This window comes from Buteo buteo, chromosome 18 (assembly GCF_964188355.1).
Source record: "Buteo buteo chromosome 18, bButBut1.hap1.1, whole genome shotgun sequence".
Lineage (NCBI taxonomy): Eukaryota > Metazoa > Chordata > Aves > Accipitriformes > Accipitridae > Buteo > Buteo buteo.
In genome coordinates this window covers 26366750-26381827 of record NC_134188.1, presented here as the reverse complement: position 1 = coordinate 26381827, position 15078 = coordinate 26366750, and the positions used below count along the sequence as shown (strand labels likewise).

At 45.7% G+C, this 15078-nt stretch overlaps 1 protein-coding gene across 2 annotated transcripts in view; it reads left to right on the top strand.

Moving 5' to 3' along the window:
• Positions 1 to 4818: 4818 nt before the first annotated feature.
• Positions 4819 to 15078, top strand: part of MYO7A (myosin VIIA) — a 65262-nt gene continuing 55002 nt past the window's right edge. For both annotated transcript variants that reach the window (XM_075050456.1, XM_075050455.1), the window contains exons 1-4: positions 4819 to 4938; positions 5971 to 6123; positions 12106 to 12290; positions 13794 to 13915. In XM_075050456.1, the coding sequence (XP_074906557.1) occupies positions 4840 to 4938; positions 5971 to 6123; positions 12106 to 12290; positions 13794 to 13915 (559 nt within the window). In that variant the 5' untranslated portion in view covers positions 4819 to 4839. The remainder of the gene's footprint in view (positions 4939 to 5970; positions 6124 to 12105; positions 12291 to 13793; positions 13916 to 15078) is intronic.

Below are 15078 nucleotides of genomic sequence, written 5' to 3'. Positions count from 1 at the left end.
CTGTGTGTTCAAGTCCTGCTGGGGGTAGACATATCCCATGAGATTGCTACATTTGATTTGTGTCTCCTTCTCCCTACATGACTGTTGCACCTCATGTACATTTTTGCTTGCTCCTTTGGTGGACTGTAGACATCCATCTTATTAATCTCTAACGTGCCTTCTTATCCATGAGACTCAACCTCTTCCTTAAATCACCTGCACAGCTACAAGACTTAGACACCTTATTGTTTCAGGGCTTTGTAATATGGCTCAATCCTGGAAAGTTATTAATCCATTATCTGCCCTTTGGGCAAGGATTGCCTGACTGTTTTCACTGCTGTTCACTGATGAGCAGAAGTAGCTTGGTATGAGTTTGATGTAACCATCATCTACGATTGTCCTTGGTGACTGTGTCCCATCAAGGGGACCTATAAAGCCTTTGTTCCTCCAGATAACTTTCCACCAAGAATATGTCCTCTGCATCATGGACAAATGGCTTGAAAACCCCATGGAATCAAGGCATCAGTAGAGTTTTGCATTAAAATAGTGATAAATGAGAATGGCATGGAAAGCTTAGCAGCTGCACCACTATCTAGTCATGCATTGCTCTGGTCTGTACAAATGATGCTGAGTTAGGTTCAAAATTTCCATGGGAGAGACTGGGGCCCAGCTAGAGTGGCCTTAAATCCTGTAAATGGGCAGAAAGCCTTTCTTAGATGAAAATGAGAAATCTCAACTGTATCTAACATAGGACAGGGAAAAGCAAATCTGGGCTGACTGTAAAATGTCTTGTGCTCTTCTGGTTGGGCCAGCAGTCTTGATTAGTCCTTACAAGAACAACCCCCCGTACAGAGAAGGAGAGATTGCAAAAGTGGGTCTGTAGAGCAGCGAGGTGTAGAGTCAGTGCAACCTCGTTATCCCTGTGGTCCTTATTTTCATCCACTGCCCAGGCACTCTTCTCACCTATAGGCACAGAGACTGTGCTGCTCTGAACACCTTCCACTCAATTATTTAAAATTGAGTTGCTATGGATCTACTCAAGGCGATCAGTTTAAAGAAAATGCAGATGGCCTCTGGTTTTGAGTTCCCGCTGCGCCTTGGTTAATTTGGTATGTAAAGGTATTAGGTTAATTAAATGCCATGTGTTGCATGGGGGCTGACTGCATTTGTGGATTAATAAGCACCCGAGTGTGCTCTGTGCTGAAAGTCTTCAAGCTGGCAGACGGTTATTTCACTAAGGAAGGTAATGGAGAGAAGTCACGGGGAAATGAAGAGGTTTCCTGTTAATCCTGCAGTTGTTTTTCCAGAACGGGTGGTTGCAGTGTCCTTCAGGTCTCTGACCAAGTATCACCCCTTACTGGAGAGACTGGAAGAATTTAAGTGAAGAGAAGCAAAGACATTCCGTTTGCTTTGAGACTCCTGCAGGGCCAGTCGTGTGGAGTGAGCATGCTAGCTGGCCAGCGGAGGACCATGGCCGGCGTGTGGAAATTTTTCTGCTAGAGGATCTTTACCAAGAGCCATACTGTAAATCAGGTCAGAGGGTGTCCTGCAAGCAGCAGGCATGGTCACGCTGGAGGTCTAAACCAAACCGGCCACAGCTCTCTGGCATTCATGGTGGAATACACGTAGAAAACAGAGGGACAAATACCACTGCAAGATTTTGGAGATGTTGAAGAGGAAGAAAGTCGTTTTCATGCAGCCGTGCCCTGAGGTGGTGGAAGATCAGGAGAGAGACCAGGGCAAATGGACACTACTCCGCAATGTCAACCAGGCCCTGAAGCCCACGACCATTTTAGCGGTAAGATAGGGGGTCCCAAGCTCTGAGCTTGGCTGGAAGCTTTCAGGCCACTTTGAAATCAGTCTCACTGTTTGATGGGATCCTCATACTGCTTGTGCCAGCTTCTCTCACCTTCCTCCTGAGTCTTTGTTCCCCCTCTAAGTGCTGTACCTCCCCTGTGGTGCAACCTTCTTGCTCTTTGCATTTGGAAACTCCTCCTAAAGATCCTCTTCATGCATTGTGTTGACGTGTGTGTGCACCCATCGTGATGTTTCCTCCTCTTTGGTTGTCACTGCCCATAGCTGGTGAGGTGCTGAGGGTCTGCCCCAGAGCGTTTGGAAGGACACTAGCACCCAGCGGCTGCTTTGAGGAGGAAGAGTTGGACCGTGTTGGTACTGTAAAGTGGCTGGTGGTATTCTCACTTCTCCAGTACTCTGTCGTGTGTGTTGGAAAATAAACTGCATCAGTCCAGGCATGAGGCAGGTTATGCAACTTGTAAGCCAGTCCACCCAAGCTGGTAAATGCATGAATCACTCCGATTTGCCCTGAAATGCCCAATATATCTGCTGCTTTTGGGGCTGATCTGAAGGTGATTGCATCAGTGGAAGGAGTGTAATTGACTTCCATGGGGTTTATGTCAAATTCATTAAAGTCAGGGAAGGAAATAGGTTGGCGTTTTTAATAAGTGATGTTATTTTTTAACCCCCCAGACCTTTCTGAGCTTACCAGCTTAGCCCATCCCATAAGACTTGCTTTTTTCACCAGTATTAAGAACTGCACTTTAATGTGTTTAGAAAGAGCATTTTGAGGGGACGAGCACTCTGTGCATTAGGCAGACAAAGCATAGGAGTTGTCTTAGTGGTAGTACAGTATCAATTTACCTTGGGGAGAGCAGGCTGCCTTTTTATCTCAGCTGGGCAGTAACAGAACGTATGAAGCAGGCAGCTTTTACAGCTATGCAAAATTAGAGATTTTTAAAAAAACAGCATTACAATTCTTATTTTCTTGATCAAGAGCAATTTTTACACAACTGCTGAGGTGTCAGAAGGGCTTTCTGCTGAGCAGGGACTGAGCAACCTGGGTCTTCTCTTGCTGACACCTTGATCAAGTTACCCACACTGTGCATGAACTTGCCTAGCTATGCAGTGAGAATAACAGTGCTGAACACTCTGAAATGCTTTTAAAGTCTTGGATCAAAGGAGCTAAGAAATAAATATTAATATAAATGGACTTATAATGTATCTGTGCATGGCTTACTGCATTCATTAGCTGGTTTTTTTTCCTTTTTAACTGAGTTATGAGATGTGAGGGTAAGGTAGTTAATGAGAAAAAGATCTGAATATTGTATTTTTATGAGCTGGGTAAAGAAACTGACAACAGTGCTGTAGCACAACCCTCTGAGGAAAGAAAACCCAAACTAAGGGCTGGATCCTCAGCACCATGTAAGCAGGATGACTTGGTTGATATCCTAGGTGAAACCTAGCAAGCAGCTGCCAAGGGTGGAGTCTACCACAAAATGGCTGGGGACTCCTCGTTTTTAGTGTTTCTCCATGTGTCAGTCCCCAGGTACAGCCATCCCTGTGGCACTCACAGGTTAGTATGTCTCAAAAGTCCTGCCAAGCAGTGACTTGGGTGGTGAATGTTTCACCGTGTTTTATATTGCTAGATGTCTCCAGTTCCCACCACCCAGAGTGGAGGTGAAGGTTGTTCAGCAGCCCATTGGGTGAAACCAAATCTATAAATACTCTGTCCACAGAAATAGTCGATAGTGGATGCTCAGGAAAGGGGTTATATCAGAGCACATGCAAAGTGATCCCTCCTTTTTTTCACTTTCCCTCCTCCCAGCAGTTTTTCAGGACTTCGGAAGGAAGATAATGCATTTGCGTTGTGCTTAATAGCTACAAGTGGAGTTGGCCCCCGGGAATGTGGCATTAGATGGGGCTACAAGTTCACAACATTAAACTCAGATGCATGAAAAAGTACATTTGCTTGCTTGGTGCAAACATGCCTGATAATAATTTAACTAGGTGGCTCCCAATTTTAGCATCGCTTCATATTGAAAATAGGGGTGGGAAATAATTCTGCCTTGTTTCATAGAGTGTGGGTCCTGGTTGGGAGTTTAGTTTGGGGTTATTAGGGAGTTTGCTTTTGTGTTGAGGAAAACAGTGTCTTTAAAAGCTTGTTTGCATTCGAGTAATTTAATATCCACAGAGCTGATGTGCAGATAGTCCCTGCCCAGCAGGACTGACAAGAGGATCACCAGTGACATGGAGTGAGTGGATAGGGGTCAACTGTTTGTTGTGTCTTCCAAAACAAAAACAAAGAGGTCTCAAATGAAAGAGGTGACACATCTGAAACATGCAAAATGACACAGCTTGTCACCCTATTTGTAGCTAAACTCTTCCTTTGAGATTATGGATGCTAAAACTTTGCTCAGCTTCAGGAAGCAATTGGAGATGCTCACAGTAGAAAAAATCCACTGAGAAGTATTAAATGCAAACAGCCCACCTACAAATCGCTGTGTCTGGGAGACCTCCTGAAGAATTATAAATATCTCCCCCTCTGGTATGTTCTTAACCCTTCTTCAGTCATCCCCTTTTCACCAGTCTCCAAAGTAGGGGAATGTATATTTGACAGTGGTTATCTGCAAGGAAGAAATGTGCCACAAGCCTCCAGACAAGGCTTTCCAGAGCTCAAAACAATCTCCTAAGCGTGACTTTCTAGGCTTGTACATTGCACAGACGGAAACCTCTGCCTGGGTGTGTTTTTCTGCCTGTGTCACCGCTCTGTGACCTGCTTGCTGGATCCAGTCTGTGACCGACAACCACTCATGAGCTCATGAAATGGAGAAATAGTGCAGTGGGTGTATGCTGTGTGGAGCATGCCCTGCTGATATTACCTTGCAGGGGGTTTCCTGAGCATCTGTGAAAAAGGGATGGTTTGTGGTTTGCAAAGAAAGTCAATTGACCTGTACCAATGATCTGGGTACCAAATATCAGCAACTTGTATCCCAAGGGATGCTGAACCTTCTGCAGCCCTGAGTGTAACTGTCTTCTCTTTGGTTCCAGGGGGATTATGTGTGGATGGACCTCAAAACCGGACGGGAATTCGATGTCCCCATTGGAGCAGTGGTTAAACTGTGTGACTCTGGACAGATCCAGGTTGTGGATGATGAAGGCAATGTATGTACAAAGGGTTGTGATGACCCTTCTTCAGCTCTATGGCCTGCCTAGGCTGGGGTCATAGAGTCATGATGATTGACTTTGTCACAGACTTCTCATATGTCCTTGGGAATTAACTCTGCCATAGTTTTCTATTTGTAAAGTCAAGATAATATTGTGTCCCTACTTTTGTGGCTGTACTGGGAGTGAAAGGTTGAGAAGCTTCTTGAGTACAATGATAAAAGAAGCCTCTAAAGTACTTTTAGATAATGCTTTGAGCAAACCCACCTCGACCTGCTGTTCCTCTGCTGTTATCCAGTCCTTCCTGACCTCCTACCAACACAGGATGTGCCCAAATGCTTGTTCTTCAATTTCCCACCTCTACTTCTGTGCAGTGGTGACTGGTTTAGAGTAACACCTATATCACAAGCAGAGGGTGATCTGAGGAGGTTCTCTGTCCTTTATCTCTTTTTTTTCCCAGCCTGAGATAATTGTAAATGCTCTTATTCCCATCAAGGATGGTAGAAAGAGATTTGGTTCAGCAGGGTCCTTGTGTCCAATTTGTAGTGGCTTTTGAAGCCCTTTAGAAGTGATCAGTCTAAAGAACACTCTGCTAATAAAAATTTTGCCACCCCTGTGCATCCCTCTCTGCTTTTCTAAATCATCTTTTCTCTGCTCAACAGTATTTTCTGGCAGAGGTTTAATCAGTGATGTGAAAATGTAGTTGTGTGAAGGGAAGAACAAATCCGCTATTTGTTAAAAACTCCCCTGATGTGCTGGATGTCCATGCTGCCCTGGATGATGCTTCTGCCAGGATGGCTCGTGTCTCATGTCTCTTGCTGCTCCAGTAAACCAAAAGATGTTTTCTTCTGCTATGAATCTTTCAAATTAGTCACTGCCATGCCCCAGGAATAGAAGCTGTGGCCTGTGTGCTAATGCTCTGCCATGTATGTTCTTCCATCTGGTCCTTCTGTCTGGGTTGGGCTGTTTCTGGCTTTCATCCCAGTGGTATCTCATTTGGCTTATCTTTCTCTGCCCTTGCTCTTTTCCCAGGAGCACTGGATTTCCCCGCAGAATGCCAGCCACATCAAACCCATGCACCCCACCTCCATCCATGGAGTGGAGGACATGATCCGCCTGGGGGACCTGAACGAGGCGGGAATCCTCAGGAACCTGCTGATCCGCTATCGGGAGCACCTCATCTATGTGAGTGTCCTCTCCACCTCTTGCTCTTGCTCTGCACCCCCTGCTCTCCTTAGCTCTGGGGAACCCACATGGGGGAAGCCCTCGTTGAACTGAGGATCTGGGTTTCTACCTTCACCTGGATCCGAGTAGTGGAGGGCTTCCGCACTGTAGAGGACACGTTGCAGAGTTTATGGATGCCCCAGTGAAAGACCTCGTGAGTTAGGTAATGAGCAAAGCCTGTGCCACCTCGCTGTGTAGCCCCTGTAGTTTTGGGGAAAGGCATTACCTTTCTGCACACACAATAACCAGTTCAACCCAGGCCACATGCATGCTGTAGTAATCCTAAAGCAAAAGTCTTTGGCAACTGCATGCTGGATGTGGCCCTTCTGCCTTCCCCCTCTGAACCATTACCTCATTCAACCCAAGTGGCTGAAGACAACAATTGCTGGAGGTAGAAGGGGTGGAGGAAGGATGAGGAGGTGCGTGCATGAAATAACGGGGAACAATGGAGTGAGCAACTCCCAGAACAGCTCTAAAGTACCTTCCCCATCTGCGTTTGTGACTTATTAGCTCTGGGTTGCCTGGGGTCCTGACAGCTGATCTCTGGGCACAGCAGTGTCCTTCCTTAGGTCAGCTCAGTCACGTCATGCCCAGTGGACCCAGTGCAGCCTTGCCAACCCCACCAGACATTCAGAAATTGAGGGGTTTACAGGGAGCCAGCCAGAACTGCATCTCTTTTCTGCAACAGAATCGTAAAGGCCACCTCCCCAGCAGGACAAGAGTCAGCATTCAAGTCTCTGTGCTGGCTTTATCAGTGTGCTATATGCTGTGCGGTCTGGTGCACATTCTTGGGGCAGAAGTGTGGAGCGTGTGTGTGTGTTTGCCACTAGCTAATGTACTCAAACAGCCTAGGCAAATATGGAAAATGTGGTATTGGTCTCAAATCCTACAGTTTTGAGATACTCAGGTAAGTGCTTGCTGTGCCTTTGAAGGCCTTTTCAAAGCCACCTGGTAATTTAATTTTTAAAAGGCTCTAGAGACTACCAGTTTTTCAGTCCAGAGGGAACTGCAGTACAGTCAGACTTCCCAGACAGCATAAGCTAACAGACTGTATCCAGGATTTTATCTACCAAGTCTGCTTGTTGTGCTTGATGTCCAGCGCCTTTTGATGGGATGGTTTTGGATTAGAGCTGGGCAGTGATGGAGAACACACCACTCTGTTACGTAGGCTGTTCATACGGTTGACAGGTCCCTGCTCCCAAAGCTTGGAGGAGAATAGAGACCCCCAACTTCATGTCTCACTCAGGCACCTTATTTGTTGTCCATGATGCCTAGGTCCCCTGTATTGTCAGTTTAGAGAAAAAGGCATAACCAGAAAATTCTTCACATGTTAGACGAACTGAGTTACTCCCTGGACCTCTCTTCAGGGAGCCACAGCCATTTATAACAATAAACTAGCAAAAGTTAGCAGCCCAAATTCATACTTGAAGTTGTGTCTCCATGTGCACTAAGCACCCATGGCACTCACCAGAGATATCAATAGAGCCAACAAAGCTAAGACTGCCTTTCAGCTGTGCAAATAGACGTTCCTGTCGGATGAGGTGATTGCTTTCGAGCTGGCTGGAGCTTGGAAGGAAAGTTCAGGTTGAAGGTCCACACTCTAAACTCCTCCAGCTCAGAGCATGTCTGTCTTCAAGGTTAGATGTAGTACTCATGTGGATAACTAAATTCAAGCAACCTGAATGCCACCCAAGAAGTACAGATAGCAGATAATTTGTAGCTGATTGGCTTATTCAGGCAACACATATTTGTGCATTGAGCACTGCCCCTTTTTCTCCTACTTGTGGGCACCCTGCAGCAGTACCAAGTGGATTCCCGCAGCTCTGTCTTGCTCTCTGAGAAAGTTGGGATCATGTTGGATATTTTTTGAGCGGTGTCCATGTGTCTTTCCTGGGGTCCCTACGTCATCGGGCAAGTGCCTGTTGCCTCACTAAGTGAACAGAGGTCCTCAGATAAGATTTCATGTGTGCAATATCAGGTTGCCTGTGAATACATCCAGCTCCTTCACAAAAGATCTGCCTCTGAGCTCCCTCACCAAGCTATTCACAGGCATCCAGGGAGATTATGAACACAAACAAGCACTGGGCAGAGTGTTGTTTGGCAGCATCGTACTAATAAGGCCTAATGCAAAGGGCAGCTTCTAACCCGGAGGTGACCGTGGGTGGTGATTTGGGCTGAAGTGACTCAGTAACCACGTGGTTTCTCCACGAGTTCTTCAGGTCTGATGGTGACAGTGCCATGTGTCCTACAGAGCTACTGCCTAAGGGATGGCCACATCCCACAACAGGATTTGCATCACAGAGGTTCCCGGTTACTGTGCCTTGATTGCTTCACACCACTAATGGCTTTGGAGTGCCAGCCCATGATCCTGGGCACAACACAGCCATTAGTGCAATCTCAAAATTAGAATGACACTCTCAAAATTATATAGAGCGCATAGCTTGATACAGGGGCATGTAAACCACCTCTGTCTACACATATGTTGTTGGATGCTCAGGAACCCAACTTTAGATCTCATCTTTTAAGAGTGGTGGCACTAGGAGGAGTAGATTTGTGTTGAACGCGGTAAATATTGATGGCAGTTTTGCAAAGCCAAGGTTCCGTTTGGATGCCATGTGGGTAGAGGTGGTTTTTTCTGGGGTATAATTTGCTCTGTCTTAAAGATGATGAAGCTCAGTGTGACTTTACCTTCACTGTTTGAAAGGATTTCTGAGCCTGCTGACTAAAGGGTGACTTCCAAATGGACTTCAGTCCCTCTTGTTTCCTCATCTCCTTAGCTTTGTGGAGGGTGTAATTCTGCTCTAATAAAATATAATTTTCCTTTTTTTCCTCCCTCACGTTTTACTTGTAAGACAAACTGCGGTGGGAGGGTAAGTATGACTTGGCGCTGTCATTTGCAATCACTGTCATGCCTTCCACTGGATCACTTGTTTCTGTTCACCGTCGTGGCATTCTCATTTACTTTGCACCACCATTGCTGCTGCTTCGCAAATGCACAGAGAGAACCATCCCCTTTGCCGCAGAGCTTGACCTTCACGGTGAAGTTGTGACACCTTCCCAGAGCTGGAAAGTCACCAACCTGTGAATGTGGTAAAAGCTGTAAGTGCTTCTCAGTAATGACCTCAACTTGAAGGAAAGAAACTTCTGCAGCTAAATAAGAAAAACTCCAACAAGGGCTTTTTGCCCGCGGCTTGGCTTGCACGCACTAAGAGAAACTATTCTGAATAGCAAGAGCGTCTGGTGGGGAGTTTGCCCTCGTGAGTAAGGTTAAATCTCTTTATCTGGAGACGAAAGCAATGCTTGCTGCTGCTGTCTAAGGGTTGCCAAAATGCAGTAATGTTTAGTAGAGCTTTGACCCCATAAAAATCCAGATGAAGTCAGCCATGGTGTTCTGGGTAGCGAGGGAAGCAGGCTCAGAAAGGATTTATTTGGGGCTAATTAAAATGTAGGTCATGCAGGCAGTAATGAATTTGCACTGAGATGTGGTTCCTGTGGTCAGCTATGGCAGAGGCCCTGCCTGTTGGTAAAGCTTTATTTTCCCAAGACAGGAGGGCTTTGCCTTCACCCAGCAATAGAAACCAGAAAGACAGTATTTCCTTGGAGGTGCCCTTTGGCCCCTCATTGGCAAAGTCGACAAAGTTTTGCATTCTGTCAGCTGTGAGAACTGGGCAAATTGTGTGTATTTATCAACTAGGAATGACCTACAAAAACAAGCAATAGTACAAGAGTTCGTGCTGACAGAGTATTTTGTAGATCACAAGGGAAGGGTCAGTAAGAGCATCCAGAAAGCATTCCTGCAACTAATGGTTAACTCCTTTAAAAGTTTCACTAGCTGCATTCAGGGCAGGGCAGAGCAGTGTGACCGAAATGCAGAGATTTCGGACGCCTCTGCAAAGAGTCAGTCTTTTCAAAAAGAGGCTCAGGGAAGATTAGAAGTGTCCCTAGAATTAACCTGGTAATAAATTATGAAGAGGAAAACAGTCTTCCAAGTATGCCACTGAGGACTGGAAGGAGCCTTGGGGTTCATTGGGGACATAATCCCATTCAGAAATTGAGCTCACTCCTCCTCTGAGCACTAAGCTTACCTGCTCTGTCCCTGTGGAAGGCTGCTCTGGGACTTCTCTGCTCCTTTATTTCAATGCCTTCTTCTAAAATCTAGTCTACGCAATTTCACAGTCAATTTCTACCCTTTGGGTTTGTGACAACTTTGTTCTTGAGCTTAAAGAGCTTTTTTCCTTTACTGGCACGTAATCCCCTATTACAGGAAAGACTATCGTATCCTTTCTCAGTTACCACTGTAAAGTCAAACCTCACCTGGGACTGAAAAAAAAGTTGCTCTCTGGTGTTGGCCACCAGACTAGAAAGTGAGGAGTCCCTAAGGGCTTTCAGCATCCCTACTGTAGGACACAATTGCCACCTACTGGCTGCCTTTCAGGAAGCCTGAGCTGGTGGGAAGTATTGTGTAGATGGTGGCAAACAAATTATCTCACTCCACTCAAACCTTTCCATCATGATTGAGGGATACTGGGCTTGATGGGAGAAGCTTGACCTGGGGCTTGTGTCTCCAAGTCTCCCTTTCCACTCCTCTCTCCAGCGGTGATAGTTATTTTGCTGCCTTCAGAAATGAGGAACAGCTCAGACTTGTTTTATTCGTCAGCCAGTTTGCAATATGCACAAAAAGAGGAGCACCCAGCAGAGCACGGAGAGGTTTTCTTCTCAGTTCACAAGCATCCTTGTCTGTGCCATTTTGCTGCTTTGTGCCAAAGGCTTATTGTCGGTTTTAGGCCACACAGATAAAAACCCATAAGGATTACTTTTATGTTGAAATGAGGGGGTTTTTTCCTGAAAAGAATATATGCAGCAGTGGGGGCACTTTCACAGCTGGTCCCACCAGGAAAGAAAGGTGAGATTAATCTTGTAACTTTAGTTGCCAAGAGTTAACCTAGAGGAGGCAACTTGGCTCCTTTGAAGTCATGGAGTGAAAGTAGCCTTCATTTCATAACCCTCGGTTAGCCCGAGATGGAGCCCCGTTGACTCGCTTGCTCTAGACGCTAACTTTTAGACAGCTGCAGTAGGGGAAGGAGATCTTTATTCTCTGCCTTGAGCTGGGCATGTGGCCAAACCTCCTAACCTCAGAGCTGCATCTGAGCAAGATGACAAAGGTCGTGAGTCCTTTGATGAGAGGCTTGAGAGAAACGGCTCCTGGATGGGCAGAAATGAGAGAGCAAGACACTACAAAGGTGTTTGCTGCCCAAGGCCCAGGACAGCTTTGCTCATTTGAGTGCTGCAGAGAGCATGGGATAGACCAAAAGCCATTTCAAAAATTTCAGAAATAGCTGAGAAGGGGTACGTCAGGACATTATGGGCCATATCCATGTGCACAGGATGAGGTTTAAACTGCAGCATGGAGAGGTTTGGTTAGGCAGAAATGGTAGAGAAGAACATATTGCAGAGGGAGGCTTAGCAGCTCTGTTGTGGATTTATAAAAATAAGTTAGACATCTGTCAGGAATGGTTTGGATCCAGCTGGTCCTGCTTTGAGATACAGCAACGGTCTTCAAGTTTCTTTCATCTCTAGTTTCTCATAATTTGTGCTATGCAATAGATATGTATGGATATGTGCTGGCTCTGGTGGTATTTTTTGCAAATATAAGCTTGACTTGAAACTCTGAATCTTAACTGAGGAGCATCCAAAATATGAATTAAGGCTTGAATCCATGCTGTGCATGAGCAGGGCTGAGTATGAACTGATTTAGATAGTTTGGGACTTTTGTTCCAATTTTGCTCCAGGCTCCACCCTGCAAGCATCTTTGACTTGAACATCATCTTTCATCCAGCTTTTGCAAAGCCTTGATTTTTCTGGCCTCCACACTCCATCCAAGCTGCCAAAGCCTCTCAGCTGCATCTCACTGTCCCCATAAACCTTCATGTGCTTCTCCTCCAGACATACACTGGTTCAATACTGGTGGCAGTAAACCCCTACCAGCTCCTACCCATCTACTCACCCGAGCAGATACGCCTGTACACCAACAAAAAGATTGGCGAGATGCCACCACACATCTTCGCAATTGCTGACAACTGCTACTTCAACATGCAGCGCAACAACAAGGACCAGTGTTGTATTATAAGGTGAGTTGGTGAATTTTCAAATGGGCCATATCCTGAAAACAGATGCTGAGCACCTACGTTGCTGTTGATAGGCAACAGCTTATCAAACAGAGTCAGAAATCTGAATGATCTATTAGATCTTCTATCCACATATTCCCAGTGCATAGGTAGTCTCTGTTTGCAATCACTGCTCCTAGTAGAGATGCTTTATCGATCCTTTGGTACTTACCCTACAAACCAATAGATCTTATATTCATCTTTAACCTCCTCTTTCAAATTTAAACTCAGTACTTCTACAGACATCAAAGATGCAAAGATCTACACTTTCTGCACAGGGAAGGGCCAGGGACAAGCTTGATCCCTGGACCTGTGGTTGTTCACACTGCTGAACTGGTGCATCCCCGCACGGCTCTGCTCTGGACTGGTCAACTTTGGGCACCAAGAAATGCCTGGTCACAGTTATGGGTATAGTTCACTCCAGTGTCTGTCCCAAACAGTGGTATGAATCAGATTTGGTTCCCTCAGCCCTCCAACACTAGCCTATCAAGTTTTGAACCCTCAGACAGTCTTTGTGCTTTCAGGTCACCACCTCTTTCCAAGGCATGCCTACCCTAAGTTTCACTGCAGGAAAACATAACTCTGGAACATCCCATGCACAGTATTTCAGATACGTGGGACTGAAAAGGCCACGCAGTAATGATTTTTTAGCCCCCGCAGGGCTAAAAAAGCATCATATGGGGCCCAGAGGAGAGTCAAGGCCAGGCGCGATGCAGCGTGCCGGTGGCCAGCCAACCCTAAGAAGTGAGGCAATTTGGCCATGGGGTCAGGGCTGGTTAATGAACACCAAGAAGGTCCATTTCAATCACTTAGATTGGCTACCCAATGTATCAGACAGGCCATAGACTCACACCAAGGGATTTCTGCCCAGCCCTTCCTCTTGTACCATTGCAAGATAACGGAGGTTATTTTTCAGTGGAGAGAAAGCTTTGAGGAGTAACTCTTGCTTCCTGCCCCGTGCTCTGCTCCTCTCCTACCTTCTTCCCCTTGGTAGGACAAGCCTAGGGGACCTGCGAAAGTGCCTGTCACTAAAAGGCAGTATTTCACACTCTGCCTTCTAGTGCATTTTGGCAGCTCAAGACTGGGGATGAAGATGCCCCATGGGACCAGCTAGCCCCTGGACCACAGGCTCATGGTCTGGTGACCATACCTGGAAAATCACTGTCTGAAAGTGCTTCGTGACCTTCTTAGTGCTGATTGAATGATGGTATTTGCTGGAGAGACCCAAACTCAAGCAACAGCTTGAGCCAAATGGACTGTAGAGCAAATCTGGATCTTGGCTGGAAGCTGTCTGGTACTGTGTTTGTCCTACAACCAGTCCTTGGGATGTTGGAAACCCATCCTTAGTGGCCTCGTCCTACCTGTGCTAATAGAAGAGGCACAGAAGTCCCTTTGGAGACAGAGAGAGGGACATTGGCAGGGGTGCAGCAGGGCTTTCACTGACCTCGATTCCTGTTGTCTTTGCAGCGGTGAATCCGGAGCAGGGAAGACAGAAAGCACAAAACTGATTCTGCAGTTCCTGGCAGCGATCAGCGGTCAGCACTCCTGGATTGAGCAACAGGTCCTGGAGGCAAATCCCATTTTGGAAGGTGAGGCCTCAGATAATGGAGGCATTTTTTGCTGGCAAAAAAAAAAAAAAAATCAGGTTCACGACACACAAAATATGGTCAAATGTAAGTGACTTGCGTTGCATTTTGAGTTTCAAAAAGTGACAAAATTTTAAAAAAAATCAAAAGCAATGATGTAAACATTTGTTAAACAGAATATTCAGTTTCCTTCCGTCTGAATTTTTTCTTCACAAGACTAATATTCTCTGATTTGGGCTTTCAAATTTTCCATTAATATTTTTGACAACTACTGCTGGAAGAGAAACATTTCAGCTGACCTGAAAATTATTTTTCAATTGTTTTATTCACTTAAAATTGAAAAATGTGGTTTTTCCACTTAAATCAGTACTTTTTTCCCCAAAATTTCAAAACAAAACCCTGAATTTTACCTAATTCTCTGTGTAGTCTGGGATTTAAAAATGCTGATCACCAAACAAAGCTCTTTTGAAAAATCTCACCACCTCTTCCAGGAATTATGACTGTATGCAGAGCACTGATATCCTGTAAATGCTGCATCCAGCTAAGTTTTTCTTTTATTTGACCATAGTCGCAAAAATCTTATTCCTATTCTTTGCTGGTTCAGTGGAACATGAGATTAATTTGACCAGAGCTTCACAGACTAAACACCTTGTGCTGGCAATACACAATAGCAAACCCCACCTTTTCCTTCCAAGATCGGTGAATGGCAGCAGGATGCAGAAAAAGAAATGAAGGCAGTTCAAGAAAGGATGAGCTAACAAGAATCAGCTCATGGCCCTAATAGGTTCATTGGCAAGCTGTTACAGTGATCAGCCCCACCGTTTTAATTGGGTGTCTGTAAATTAAATAGGTGATCTGACCCTCTGGCCCCAACGTGATGCCAGATGGACCTTTTACACTTATGCAGAAAAATAGCATTTTCCTTAAAGAATAACATTATTTTTACCTCCCCTGCTACTCATAGAGAGCAGTGTTTTGCTCGGTAAATAGCCGCCTAGGAATCGACGGAAATGTGAATATCCTAACTGCTTTCCATGCATAATGTTAGCAGAGCAGACAAGAAAGTCACTGGCTGAGCTTTCCTCCTCCGTGCTCTGCTGGAGCTTCCTTCAGCCGTGGCATAAAGATGCAACGAGGCTCTCAGGGCACCGCAGGGCTGCCCGGCC